We start from the raw sequence: 13792 nt of genomic DNA on the forward strand, positions 1-13792 counted from the left end.
TAGCTGATGCTCCTCAAGGAAATTGGTATTCGGGCCCACACCCAAGGCAACAAGCAAGTCCCAGGCTCCGGGGAGCCCCAGGCACATGCCAGGCATCTGCCCCCCTCCTCCCTGGCAGCTGCTGCAGGATGGCAGCGCAGGCCAGCCTGCGAACAGGAATCTTCCAGCCACAAAAACTGCTACAGCATTTTGCCATCCGGCACGCAATGTGTTGGACTCGGGTGCAGCTTCTACCCTCCTACACTCAGGAGTAAATGAAACAGGGGCGCGTAGGCTGGCAGGGCACTCGCTGGCACAGCACCCACAGGGCCTCCGTTTGAGGCACGTGTGCAGGGGAGTACACGCTACTCACCGGTTCGTTTTTAGCTCCCTTGGCTGCTCAGCATCTCCAGCGAGTTTCCTCATCATCCCTAGCTCAGAGAAGCAGCCTCTACCAAGCGCGCTCACCTCCCCCTGCCAAAACCTCCTTCCTGCAGGACAGGAGAGCATCTGCCGGCAAGACGGGAAGCAGCGCAAGAAGAGAGAGCAGCTCAAGGCTGACAGGGTGGACGAGCAGCCCCGGGTCACGCTCGGGGAGCCCTGCGAGCCCTTGAGCTGTCTGCGCCATTCGTTACGGCCCCGTTTGCTGCTCCATCGATTGCTCAGCCCAGGCCATTTGTCAGCCTCCCGAGCCCAGACAGGCATGCGGGTCCGGCCGCGGAGGCCAGGCAGCCAGGCGCTCCCCAGAGCTGGCTCCTGCGCGCCCACACCTGGGACTCGGCTCCTGCCCAGCAGCCACCATTCAGGGACATCAGCCTTCCCACAGCTCCCGCATTTGAATATGCGCAGGAAGCATTTGTGCGTCGCCTTTGCATGAGCGTTCAGCCCGAAAGCTGGTATCCAACTGACATCCCCCCCATCAGCGGGCTGGAACAGCATCATGTGCTTCACACAGCTGCCATCAGGAAGGGCTGAAAACCATCACGGCAGTTACTCGGGCAGCGCTGACCTGCACTTTGGCAGCACATCGGAGGCTCCCAGGAAGCGAGGCCAGCACTAACACGCTGGGAGAAGCGCGTCTCGCACTCCCTGCGGCCACTGACCTGCTAACAGGGAGGAAGCAACCTGCCAGAGCCAGCAGCGAGCCCAGCTGCACAGCTAGCTAAAAGGTGAAGCTCATACTAAGAAATTATTTCCCCAACCAAACTCCACAGAAGACACAGGAGAAACCACAGCAACCCATGCCCACGCGCAGTTCTAAGCCCCGACACACTTCCCCCGTCGGGAGAAGGGACCTCCGCGGAACACATACAGCAGGGTCTTTCCCACAAAAGCCAGGCTTCTGCCTCTCCCCAGAGGCAAGGGGCAGTGTCACCATGACCACTCTAACCCAGCCAGCCTCCTTTAACGTCCCCAGCATTTCTTCTGGCTCTGGGCAGCATTCACACTCGGCTCCAGGGTCCTCCAGGCCCCAGAGCGCTGGGGATCATAGGGGTGCCCCGTGCTCACAGACCCCATTAGCCAGCCAGGTGATTTCCCCAAAGGGAAACGTGCAAAAAACCCACGCTTCATACAAGCAGACGGAGGGTGACTGGGGAAAACAGCCAAAAGGAGGGTCCTGACAGGCACCCCCCAGCCACTGGGGCCAGCTGCAGCCCAAGGCTTTGCCCTGTGCCAGGGACGAGGCGCTGCAGAGGGGCACACAGCGCTGCGGGGAGCATCCCTCGCCCCAGCGTCCCTCCGGCCAGGGCCTCACCTCCCACCAGTCCCCAGCCCCGTGCCCTTGGCCGCCCTCCCAGACAAATCCCCGAGGAAGCAGTCATTAAAACAACAGGGCTACTTATCTGACTTCCACAAAGCACTTCCCACGCAGCCACCGACTTAGCCTGGCAGCACCTCTCCGGCGGGCAGAGCCAGCCCGCTGCGACCTCTCGCCGGCCACCCCGCTCCGCGGGCCCGGGCTTTGCCCCGCACGGCAGCCCCCAGCCCCGCACAGCCACCCCTGCCAGACCAGACCCACCAGTAACCCCCAGCTGAGAAAGGACGGCTTGCAGGGCGGAGGAAGAAAAAGGCTTGGGGGTAATTGCAGGATGGGCTGCAGCTGGGCTAGCTGCTGGGGGCACCTGGGCGTGGAAGGGCCGGGCACAGTCCCCCGCAGCAACGCCTGTCCTGGCCCCTGCATCCCTCCCCCAACCCGGGCAAGGGGCCGCAGCCCCGCACCCCAAGGCTAGCCCTGTGCGGGTCCTGCCCGGGGGGGTGCTGAGGGGGGAAAGGCCCCCCACCGTGCCTGTGGGCACCTCACGGCCCCGCTCCGTGCCTCAGTTTCCCCAGTGGCAGTGGGGAGCAAGTGGCTGCCACGCGGGGCAGTGGGAGGACAAGTGTCCCGGAGGTGGCAAGGGGCTGGTACCCGGGTAAAGGGGGCTGGCAAGCCCGTGGCCAGGTGGATGCCAGCAGGTCAGCATGCCCAAAAAGGGGACGCCCCTCGAGCCCTTGTGTCTCTCGCACTACAGAAAGGGCTGCGCTGCCCGAGAGGCTCCCGTGGCTTGCCAAGGGAGCCAGTGCCCAGAGCAGGGGCCGCTGCTGGCACGGGCAGGAGCAGGCAGTGGGATGCTCGGGGTGCTGGGGCTGCCCGGGGTGCTCAGGGTGATCAGAGTGCTGAGGGTGCTGGTGGTGCCTGGGATGCTCGAGGTGCTCGGGATGCTCGGGGTGCCCGGGATGCTCAGGGCTCTGGGGGTGCTCGGGTTTCTGGGGGTGCTGAGAGTTCTCGGGGTGCTGAGGGTGCTCGGGATGCCCGGGATGCTTGGGGTGTCCGGGGTGCTGGGAGCTCTCGGGGTGCCGGGGGTGCTCTCGGCGGGCTCTGGGCAGCCAGGAGCCGGGTTCTGCTTCCCCCTAGCGTCGCGCGTTCCGGCGGAGCGGCCGGGCGGGGCTGGCGGCTGCGGGCAGGGCTGCGGGCAGGGCTGCGGGCAGGGCTGCCCGCCCCGCGCGAGCGCACGGCGGGGGACCCCGAGCCGGTGCCCCGTCACCCGGCGCTCGGCCTGGCGCGTTTCGGCGGGGCCGGGGGAAGGGCCGGAGACACGCGGGGTGCGTTCGCAGGGACCCTGCTTCGCTGCCCAGCTTCGGCCCGCGGGGAAGCCCGCCGCGGGGAGCCGGCCCGGCCGGCCCGCGGCCCGCGCTGCGGCTGCGCTCGGACGGCAGCGCTGCGCGCGGCCCTGCTGCGGGCCTGGCTGCGGGGCGGCCGTCCGCTGCTCTGGGGCACGTGCAACACAGGAATGAGGGCTGCAATGCTGTTTGCGTTGCGGGGAGGATAATGCAGACCGCGACGCGGTGCGGTTTTGGCAGGCGCGCCGCTGTTGATGGATGCGCTGCCTTTTCGGGAGCAGAACAAAGGGAGAGCGAGGCGTGCGGCTGGCCCCTCGCCAGCCCGGCCCCATCCCTCCGCATCGTCAAGTGTTCCTCTTTGGCTCCATTAGTCACCATTTGCTGCTCTCCGGTTTTAACTAATGAGGAGACATTTTGCATTCACATTGCCTCGCGGGCCAAGCGTGTCCCTGGCATCATGGAGATGGCGGAGCGGTGCTGGCGGGCTCCAGGCTGGGCGAGCTGAGCAGCCAGCCTCCCTCGCTGCCCCGGTGCCTCATCTCCTCACATTCAGTCGTGGATTAAGCGCAACAGCTGGCCGAGCCACAGACAGTCGGAGGCCCTCTCCCTCGTACCTGTCCGTCCAGAGACCGCTGAAGCAAACAGGGAATAGCCAGTGCCAAGGGGAAGCTGTTGGGAGCTGGAAGTCTTCCTAGAGGAAAAGGACACTCCAGTTGTCCACTGTATTATTTACCCAATCCCCTTTGTGTCACAGAAAAGATTTACTTCGAGAAGATTAGTGGCTCAAGGGACTGTGAGAGAAATCCTCCAAGACTGCCTGGTTCAGGGGAGCAGACGCACGCCTCCTCACCAAGGCCACCGCTCCCAGCTGACCCGTGGGGCTCCGGGCGCAGGGAAAGGGCTGCGGGGCTGGACCTTGTCCCATGGGGCCCCTCCGACGGCACCCCTGCCCCGGCACGGCGAGCCCACATTTACCATGCATCACAGAATTTGCATAAGCCTTTCCCCTGTTCCTGGTTCCCAGGTGCCCTGGCTCCATCCTGGAAGGGGACCTGGCGAGGCTGCTCTGGCAAGAGCCTGGCCTCCAAATGTAAACCCCAGCCCGAGTCTCCAGGTGCTGGTGGCACGTCCTGCTACTCGGCTGCTGCACACCCTGTCCGCGTCCCCGAGCCGTGCCACAGCCCCGAGCCCAGCTGGGGGTGCAAAGGGCCGTGCGTGTGTGTGTGCACACGTGGGCGTCCGCGAGCCGTGCAGAATAATGCTATTAATGCCATCTGGTGCCGAGACGGAGCTCCCCTGTGCAGGGAGCCAGACACGGCTTTTCGCTCCCCTTAATCTCCTGCCTTCGAGCTGCAGGGGCTCTGTCTGCGCGGCTCTCTGGGGGGCCGGTGCCAGAGGACACGCACCCTGAAGGGCATGCCTGTGCCCTGAGCGCTGGCACGGCCGGGCACTGGGAAGATGGGGAGCCCTGGGCCTCGAGGACATGAGACCCCGCTGAGGACAGGGTGCGTTTCGTATGCCAGCTGCCTTCCCGGCTGCTGTGCCCTGTGGCTCCTTCTTTAGGGGGACGGAAGCCCCAGCACACTCCTCACCGGCGAGGTCCGGGCCTCGGAGCGGGGAGCAGGCAGGGCCAGCTCTGCTGGCAGCAAACCCTTCAGCTTGTCTGTGCTCTGCAACGGGAGCTTCTCTCCCCCGGCCAAAGGACTCCGGTTCCCGTCCGAGCCGTGCAACGCTGCAACGAGCCTTTATTTAGTAGGTCAGTGTCATGTCAAAATTATATTTCAAACTAATCTCCTTACTGTGTTAAAGAAGCACCTCAGATTAGACAAATTGCACGGATTTTGTCTAATAGCCTTCCCCGGCTAATCCTGTTTCGCTGGCAGCGTCTGACCTCGACGGCAGCCCGGGGGGAGCCGGCGTCTCCCCAGCCAGCAGCACCGGCCGGTTGGGCCCCCCGGCCCCCGCAGCGCCTGCGGACAGAGCCAGGGACCCCCGGGCTGGGCAGGAGCCCCCGCAGACCCTGGCAGGGAGCGACCTGCTGCATCTCGCCCCCAGCGCTCCCCGCAGCATCCCCAGCTCCGCACCGCATCCCCCTCCGCTCCACTGCTCGCCCCAGGCGACCCCAGCCCGGGCCCACGGGGGCAGCGGGGGCAGCCTGAGAGCTTTGCTGCTTTTTCTCTCTGTTTGAGGGGTGCTGCCGCCCGGCCCTGAGCTCACCGCGAACACCGCCCGAGAAGGGCAGCACGCAAGCCGCCCCGCACCGACAGCGCCCGCCCGCTGCGTAAAGCCGACCTTTAACGGTCCCCTCGGGTCCGAGCGGTCCCCTGGTTCTGTGGCTCTGCGTCTGGCACAGCCTGCAGCCTGCAAAGCCCGGGCCAGTGCCGCAGACCCCTCGCTGCGCACCCCGGGACTCGGGCACCCACAGCCAGCGCTCACGCTGGGGAGAGGGCTGCTCCTTCCAAGCCCCGGTGCAAAGCCAGAGTGGGGACGGCTGGTGGCTCCGTGCCATGGGCGTGCGGGGGAGCCAGCAGAAACCTTCCCCGGGTCTGTGTTGGAAGATGTCTGCAGGGCAGAGAAGTCATTGATGCCGGGCCAGGAGAGTGGATGATTCAAATGCCTCGGGCACAAAGTTTAACCTCTCTCAGCTTGAACTTTATTAGCCACGAAACTCTCGCTGGATCTAACAGAGGGGAAAGCACGAGGGCAATTTGCGTCCTGGCCTCGCCGGGGGTGAGCAGGGTAATGGATCCACTGGAGCGGGGTAAGGGGCGGCCCTTGGCAAGGACCGCTCTGCTGTGGGTGAAGCTCTCTTTGCACGGCGGCATGGCAGCTCTGAAACCAGACAGAGTGGAAGGGTTACATGGCCGCACAGACCAGCGTGTCCTAGCTCCTCTCCTGCTGAGACAAACCCCCACGCAGGTACTTCCCTGGAGCACGGGTGCCTCGGAGCATCGCTGCCCGGCACAGGCAGACGCAGGGAGCCTGGCTGCCAGCTGGGTGCATCCTCCCACAACCTACCTGCAGCTACAGGTCTTCCTCGTTTCCTTGTCTGTGGAGCGAAAAGCAAGGGGAGACGTGTTACACTGGGCAGCGTGGCTGAGACGGGAGGCAGGACGAGCGCTTTCAGCTGGCAGCACTAGGACGGGGAGGGGAGACGAGGCTGCCTTAAAACCGTGCGATACCCACCTCCTCTGCTTCTTCCCTCCGCAGTGGAACCGCTGGCCTGGGGGCAAGAGGAGCAACTGAGAGCTCTTCTGGCTGGAGCCTTCCCCCCTGCCCCACCTCACTTGCCCCTCTCTGCTCCGACGAAGCAGTCCTGCTCGCAGACTTGGCCCCCCACCAGGGACCACCGGGTTTGGCTCCTGCAGGAAGCCCCGGGCCCCCCTGCCTCCGCGCTGGGGCTGGCCTCCTGCACGGCTCCCACCAGCGCGGGGAAACACCAACGCCACGCGCTGCCGGCCAGCCCTCGGCTCAGCGTGCTGCCTGGCCAGGCCCCCTGCACCACCCGGGACCCCCGAGCTGCAGCCCCCAGCACTGCCCAGCAAAGCACCAGCCACGAGAGCCCGCACAGATGTCTGTCCTTCTCCCTAACCTGCCCCCGCGACGGCTCACGCTGGCGGTTTTCTTATCTTTCTTCCTAAAACTGCTGGGCAAGCTCGGTGTGTGCAGCTGCGACGCCACGGCCGCTCCCAGCCCCACCGAGCGAGGCGGGCAGTGCCTGCACGCATGGGCAGGGTCGCAGGGTGCCCCGCACGCTCGGCACCGGGTCTGTCTGGGAGCTGCGGAGGTCTGAGGGCTCTGGGAAAGCTGGTTTCTCACTCTGGAAATGTCAGAGTTTTCTCTGCTATTTTTAATTGGTGACCTTCCCTCTGAAGCCTTGACGCTGGCAGGGAAACGCTAAATATTTACGTGGCCTCCTTCCCAGCTCGCTTTCTGTTGGGAGCTTGCCTAGATGGAAATACCACAGGCAGCCCCGCTGCAGGCGATGCCCACCCCTCGCGTGGCGAGGTCGGCAGCCCCCCTGCCCCGGCACCCGGCTGGCGCCTGGCACGGGGTGGGGAGGGAGGAGAGCCGAGGCCACGTGCAGGGGAGCAGGGCAGAGGCACTCACTGAGGATGATGAGGAGCCCGATGACAAAAGCCACGACGGCGAAGATCAGCCCCCCGTTGCGGATGGTCTCATAGTCTGGGGAGGAGGAGAGCCGAGCAGGCATCAGCCTGGCCGAGCTGCGGGGCTGTGCCCGCAGCGCAGAGCCCGCGCGCCGGCGTGGGAGGGGGCTGCCCGGGGACACACTCACCGTAGCTGAACCTGTCCAGGCCCTGCTCAGGCACTTGCTCTGGAAAAGAGGAGAAACCCGAGTGAGAGCCAGCGCCTGGGCTCAGGGTGGGTGCTTGGAGAGGGGGGTGAGGTGGGAAAGGGCGGGAATGAGCACTGCAAGCGAGTGCGCTCTGATTTCCACAAGATGTAGCCAAGCCAGTAAAGAATTCCGGAATTCCTGTTTTTCACCCCAGGAAGTTTAAAGGATGCGTTGGCAGGATGTGTGGAAGTCTCTCCGGCTCCAGGGGAAGCTGCAGACAGGGACTCGGCTCAGCTGCCTGCAGCAGCCGGTTGCTGTTCGCTGCGGCTGCGCGGTCGGCAGAGCAGCCTCCGCGGTGCCCTCGGCGCGCGGTGCCCTCGGCGCGCGGTGCCCTCGGCCGCTGCCCACAGGGCTCTGCTCCGGCGGCACTGCGCGCTGCACAACCCCTCCAGCCGGCACCCGGCGCCGGGCGCGTCGCAGCAGCCTCCCTCCGTGCCGGCAGTCCCACGGCTGCGTGTCACCACTCCAGGCACCTTACCTGACTGCTCGTCCCTCTGCCCAGAGTCGCTCGGAAGCAGAAATCTCCCTCAGCAGCCAAAGAGCAGCCGGCACCGACGCACCAGTGGGCTGCAGAGCTCCGGGGATCCATCCCCACGTCTCCCCCGAATCCTCCGCCAGAGCCGCCCCACGCAGGCTCCTGCGTGGCAGGAGGGACCAGCCCTGCTCCTCGCACGGAGATGCCCCGTGAAGGCGTCCGCCCACCCAGGGAAGCCCCCCTGGGGTGGGCCGAGCAGGGTGCTGGCTGCAGGCACCGCCGGCCGCCCCGCTCCCCGCAGCGCCCTTACCGTCACCCATCGCGTCGGCGCGTCGTCCGGCGGGCGTCTTCGCTCTGCGAGCGGGGCGCCCACGGGAAAGCACATTAATTGGGAGACAAACCTCATTAAACATTAACAGCCTCGGTGTAATGTTTATCGCAGTCACGAGGGGAGGCACAGGGCTCCCGCCCGCCTTTGGGAGGGAGGCCCGGGAGGGGAGGGCAGGGCGCGCACCCACCGTGCCAGCTGGCAGGATGGGCACCCCTGCCCCTGTCCCAGCGGGGAGGGGGGTGGCATGCACCCCTCGCTTCCCACGCGTCAGGCCAGCCGGGCTTCACCTCCCGCTGCCGAGGGAGCCCGAGGCGGGGGGCAGAGGGACGGGCTTGGGTGCGGGCTGCGGCTGCCTTTCGCTGGTGAGAAGCGGGCGGCGTGCCCCATTCCCGCAGCCTGGCACCGCAGGTACCCCCGATGGCTGGGTCCGTGCCTCCCAGCCCAGCACGGAGCCATCCCAGGGGGTCCTGGGCACCCCAGCACAGCGATGTCTGCGGTGCATCCCTGCCCGGCATCGGGTGCCAGGGTGCTGCGCCCCTCGGGGCTGTGCCAGCCCCGGCCCCGGGCGGTGAGGCCAGCTGCCAGGCGGGCTGTTCGACCCAGTTTGCTCCAGTCTCGCCATCAGCGAGCAGGAGTCATGCACCCGAGCCGGTCAGCGCTGCGTGGGGAGCCAGCCCCATGGGAGGGCTCCCCTTTGTGTGCCTGGGACTCAGCCCCGGCGCCCACGGGAGCTCAGCCCCGGCGCCGCAGGGTGAAGCCAAGCCCTGGGAGGGCCACCCTGCTGTCAGGGAGCCGAGGCATGCCCAGCACCCCGCTGGATCGGCGCGCCAGCAGCCACGACGCAGAAGCTGCCGAAAGGCCGAGGGGGCTCTGTGCCCGCGTCCCTCGGGCTGTGCAGCCGGGCTGGCCGCTCAGGCGCTGCCTTCGCACAGGCTCCGGCTATTGATGAAACTGCTGCTGGCTGCAGAAAAGAGCGCGGCAGGGAGGGGGCTCGGGCTGGCCGCCGCTGCTAGCACAAAGCCCGTCTGTGCTGCCCGGGGCACGCTGCCCCTGCTCCCTCTGCCCCAGCCCGGCTGCCTGGTGCCCAGGGACAGCGGGGGAAGCTGCCGCCGGCTCGCCCAGCCAGCCTCCCCGGCAGAGCTGGAGCCCTCGGCCCCTGTCCCGCTGCCCACAGCCTTTCCCCGGAGCCCTGGAAACGCCACGGCCCCTGAGACGACGCAGCCAGGCACCGATAGAAACAATATTTTATTCCTTTCCCCCCTTAGGTCACAGCACAGAACACACCAGTCCTTTAGCACAGCAGCACACTCGCCTATTTAAAAGGAAACACAATAGCTCCGTTTATTTCACAACAGTCAGGATTTTGCCGTTTCTACACACCACAGGCATCTCTTTGTTTCGTGTTAACACCGACAGCACACTACAGACACCACGGGCACTCGGACGCGGGACACGCACACAGCGGGCACTGGGCTGCACGGGGTCTGCTCTGCCCGAGGCTGCGGGGCAGCGCGCAGGCGGGAGGCGAGCAGAGCTCTGCAGTGGCCAGGAGGAAGGGAAGGGACAGGGCACCGGGGACGCGGTCCCTCTGCCTGGCACAGGCGGGACAGAGCGTGCTTCCCAGCCCCGCCGAGGGATGTGAAGCACACAAGGACACAGCCCCCACTGGAGGCAGGGCCGCCGCGGTGGGGTGGGCATAGCAGAAGCCCCTCTCAAAGCCACGCTGGAGGAGAACCCCCTCCCGGCGTGTGGACAGCACTCTGACGTGTTTCACTGCAGCCCTGGGCATCGCCCACCGCTGCCCAGGCTGACCCTGCCTTGGCAAGCGCCCACGACCAAGCCGGCAGCCCCCAGCCCCAGCTGAGGCCACGGCTTTGCGTGCCCACGGGCTCGGGCAAGAGGCCAGGCTCGCAGGTTTGCCGCCGAGCAGACACAAGGTGACGACGGACTCGGGGCTCAGCCCCTCCGGAGCCAGCGCGTTGCCACTGCGCAAGCTCAGGCGTGCAAAGGCCCCGAGCGTTGCTCGCTGCGGCTGCGCAGGGAGAAGGGGCAGTTGGCATCGGGGGGCTGGCGACACGTAACCACCACGGGACAACACGCAGCACTGACATGGGTGGCCGTGTCCTGGGCCACAGCACAGGGAGCGACGAGGCCGGGAAGGGCAGGGAGCACGAGGAGGAAGCGCTGCTGCCCCTTCCCTGCCGGAGACGAGCAGGGACAGGATCTTTAAGTCAGTCCGTGTTTCTCTTCAGCCCTCAGAGACTGTTTAACCTGCCCACCTCCGTCTTGCAGGCGGGCAGAGTGTTGGCAAGGAACTGGTTTGTGCTGGTTAGCAGGGTCACCGCTGCGCAGCCGCCCTCTTTCACAGTGTCACCGTGCTGGGGGATTTCATGGCTTCTCTGCCACCACAGCGTTTCCTCACATTGAAAACAGCACCCCATGCCCAGGGCTTGGTTTTAGCCACTGACACCAACAGCGAGTGCCAAGCAGGCGAGAAAGGGGAGCTCCCTTCAGCCTTCAGCGCGGCGCCCAGGTGCCACAACGGAGGGAAGCCGAGCCGGGGGATGCCCTGCCCGCCTCACGCCCCGCCGCGGCTGCCCTTGGGCTGGATTATTGCTGGAACTGCGACGCACGGTGTGGTCCAGAGTCACACTGGGCAGGGCCCCTGCACGCTGCGGGACGGGTCCCCGAGCCCTGCTCAAAGCCAGCCGGGGTGATCCGGGAGCACCCGCCGCCAGCACTGCCCGGCACAGGGACGGCACCGAGCGCCTCCGGCTCCCGGGCGTGGGGGGCAGCGCCCGCCAGTCGCGCGCAGCCCGAATCACACGCACAGCACGAGAACGGTGAAGAGAAAGTCACGATTACAACATCAGCAACGACTAGCCCTAGAGGTAATGATCACCTCACACCAACATTGCACACCACTGGAGGCAGAGAGGACGGTGAGCGGAGTTTAGTCGGGTTAGTAAACAGAGAACCGGTGCTGGAGTACAGAGGGTAACACAGACACAGCAGCTTCGCGTCTCCGAAGAGGGACCCGTTGCCGCGATTTCAGTTTCCTCGCAGGCCACTGGCATCAGCGGTCTGAGCGGCTGGCCTCGGGGCTCTGGGTCTGCGCGGGAAGGAGAGCGGCGAGTCAGGCTGGGGCAGCCTTGCCCTGCGCGGGGCTCGTCCACCAGCGGCACAAACCGCGCTCCCGCCAGCACGGGCGCCGGACTTCGCCCCTCTCTGAGAGCGGGCCACAGCCCGGGGGCTCGGCGGAACTCTGACTGCAGCCGAGGAGCGAGGCGCCCCGGGGGACTCGCACTCAGCTCTCTACAGGCCCTAAAAATAACCCCACTTTGGGGCGGAGGAGCACAAGGAGAGGAAACGCAACGCAAGGGAAAATCCGGACAGCGGCTTCCTTCTCCTGCTGGGCTGCCTGGGGCGTGCTGAGCAGGGGACACCCGGGGCCTCGCCAGCACCGCATGTTTCCCTGCCACAGCCCCTACCAGCGCTCGCTCCGGCCCCGCGCTGGGCATGCGCAGCTGCCCAGTGCCAGCAGACTGGTCTGCTCGCAGCCGCCCCCCTGCACAGCCCCGGCTGCCCCTCTTCCTTCCCAGCACTGAGGCTGTGTCACCCTGGGACTCACCGCGTGGCTCTTGGTCAGTTCTCTGCTTTCTGCGCTCCCGTTGCTGCGAAGGGAAGAGCAGAGGGGCTTGCAGCGCCTGCCCGGAGCTGCGTGCTCCGCAGGCAGGCGAGCGCAGCGCAGCAGCAGCGGCAGAGCGCGCGGCGCGGGCCGGGCGGCCTTACCGTTCGAGGTGATCAGGTTCTCCACCTGAGCCTCCTCGTCCCCCGGAGCTCTGCAAGAAGAGGTGCACAGTGAGCGCGGCTGGGACGCGCACCCCGTCCCGGCGGGTGGGACGCCCGACAGCACAGGGGCACGCAGAGGAAGGTGCCCTGGGAGCGTGCACGGCTGCTTTGCCACCCAGCAGCTCTGCGGCAGAGCATCCCCCTGCTTTGGGCACCCGAAAGGGATGCTCAGCGAGCGCAGCCACTCTGCCAGCTGCGGGAGGGAGCCCGGGCAGAGCTGAGCACGGGGCAGAGGGGGTTGGCCAGCAGAGATGCTGCTGCCCTCACTCACCTGGGCTTCTGGTTGAAACTGCACCTGCACCTCCTGCCTGCAAGGGGAGAGAAACATCGTGAGCGTGGCCGGAGTGGGAACCGTCCATGGCCTTTCCCGACAGCCCCCCGCCACGAGAATGGCCCCCACTGCCCTGGCCCACACGCCCCAACTTACTGAGTATAAGAAGAATGCCGACAGTGAACAGGACCACGGCGAACACCAGCCCCCCAATCCTCAGGCTCTGGTAATCTGAGGGGAGGAGACAGAGGGGCTTGTTCCTGGCGGGCTCAGGGAAGGGAGCAGCCTCTTTCGCTCCCCATCGCACACGCCAGCACACCCGTCCCCGCGCACGGCGATGCTCACCATAGTTAAAGGGGTCCTCCTCCTTCTCCTGGGTGTCCACTGGAAACAAGCAGACAAGGGGATGAGCGGAGCGAGCCTCCCGGCTGAGCCCCGGCAGCCCCCCACCGCCCCCGGCACGCCGCTCTCCGCTGGGGCTGCTGCCCCGCACCCCACTCCAGCCCCCTCGAGCTGGAGGGGCCGCTGTCCGCCGGGCCCCGCAGCCTTTCCCCGTGCCCCTGCCACCTCCTGCGTGCGGGAAGCCCTCGGCACCTACCGTCTGCCACGGCCACCGGCACCAGCAGGGAGCACAGGAAGATCAGCGCCGCCTCCATGGCTGCTGCGAGAGAGGGGAGAAGCGGGCTCAGCACCCGGCCGTCCGACGGAGGGGCTGGGGTGCGCGGGGGTCTACAGGCAACCCGTGTCCGACTGTGCGGGCACAGCCCTCGCAGCCCACGCCGGGAGAAGCAGCCAGGCTGGCGGGGGAAACACCGGGGGCTGGCCGCAATACCTGGTGCCATAGCTGCGCCCAGCCTGGCGGGGACATGGTGGCTCGCAGGAGCAAAGGAGGGGAAGGGCTTGAGCCGACAGACAGACAGACAGACAGACTTTTTGTGGGGTTCTCCGGTATATTTTCAACCACCTCTGCACCGCTGGCTCTGCTCCTGGCATGGATCTCGGTGCAGTCTCAAGGTTGCACTGCAGGCAATGGGGCCAGCACAAGGCCTGTGATCTCTCCATCAAGGTCGATGCTGTGCCCTTCACCCAGAGCATACTTTAATTTGTCCCAATTAGCATAGCAATTACGGTACATTCCTACAATGAGGCCAGTGGCCCTGGTGGGACATGAGCTCACAGCCACGCTTGCCCCCCGGGCTCCCCACGCTCACCCGCAGCAGCAAGGAGAGGCCATAAATACCTCTCGGTCCCCGTCACAGCCGAGCCTGTCCCTGCCCCTGCACAAGCACCGACACGCTGCCCTTGTGCGGGGCACCCGGCCGGAGCACGGACCCTTCCGCCAGGGATGCCAGCCTGGTGTAACAACGCTGCGGCCGGGCTGTGACGCTCCCTGCCAGCTCGGGCAGGGGCTGCTCATCTCCATGCCCC

General features: G+C 66.4%; 2 protein-coding genes across 7 annotated transcripts in view; both read right to left on the reverse strand.

Annotated features, from left to right (window-relative positions):
- Positions 1 to 13792, reverse strand: part of FXYD6 (FXYD domain containing ion transport regulator 6) — a 157601-nt gene that overhangs the window by 137850 nt on the left and 5959 nt on the right. For 2 of the 6 annotated variants that reach the window (XM_075442383.1, XM_075442381.1), the window contains exons 2-8: positions 12963 to 13022; positions 12710 to 12748; positions 12521 to 12595; positions 12365 to 12401; positions 12034 to 12083; positions 11873 to 11915; positions 9557 to 11353 (exon numbers count right to left, since the gene is read on the reverse strand). In XM_075442383.1, the coding sequence (XP_075298498.1) occupies positions 11887 to 11915; positions 12034 to 12083; positions 12365 to 12401; positions 12521 to 12595; positions 12710 to 12748; positions 12963 to 13020 (288 nt within the window). In that variant the 5' untranslated portion in view covers positions 13021 to 13022 and the 3' untranslated portion in view covers positions 9557 to 11353; positions 11873 to 11886. Of the gene's footprint in view, positions 1 to 7380; positions 7415 to 9556; positions 11354 to 11872; positions 11916 to 12033; positions 12084 to 12364; positions 12402 to 12520; positions 12596 to 12709; positions 12749 to 12962; positions 13026 to 13792 lie in introns of those variants that run through there. The other 4 variants (XM_075442382.1, XM_075442378.1, XM_075442379.1 and 1 more) reach the window with 3 other exon arrangements.
- FXYD2 (FXYD domain containing ion transport regulator 2) lies at positions 5709 to 8776 on the reverse strand. Its single transcript, XM_075442384.1, is given in 7 exon segments — positions 5709 to 5910; positions 6097 to 6127; positions 6265 to 6301; positions 7189 to 7263; positions 7376 to 7414; positions 8221 to 8272; positions 8275 to 8776. Coding segments are annotated over 6 exon segments (270 nt in total). The 5' UTR covers positions 8317 to 8776; the 3' UTR covers positions 5709 to 5910; positions 6097 to 6102.

This window comes from Opisthocomus hoazin, chromosome 24 (assembly GCF_030867145.1).
Source record: "Opisthocomus hoazin isolate bOpiHoa1 chromosome 24, bOpiHoa1.hap1, whole genome shotgun sequence".
Classification (NCBI taxonomy): Eukaryota; Metazoa; Chordata; class Aves; order Opisthocomiformes; family Opisthocomidae; genus Opisthocomus; species Opisthocomus hoazin.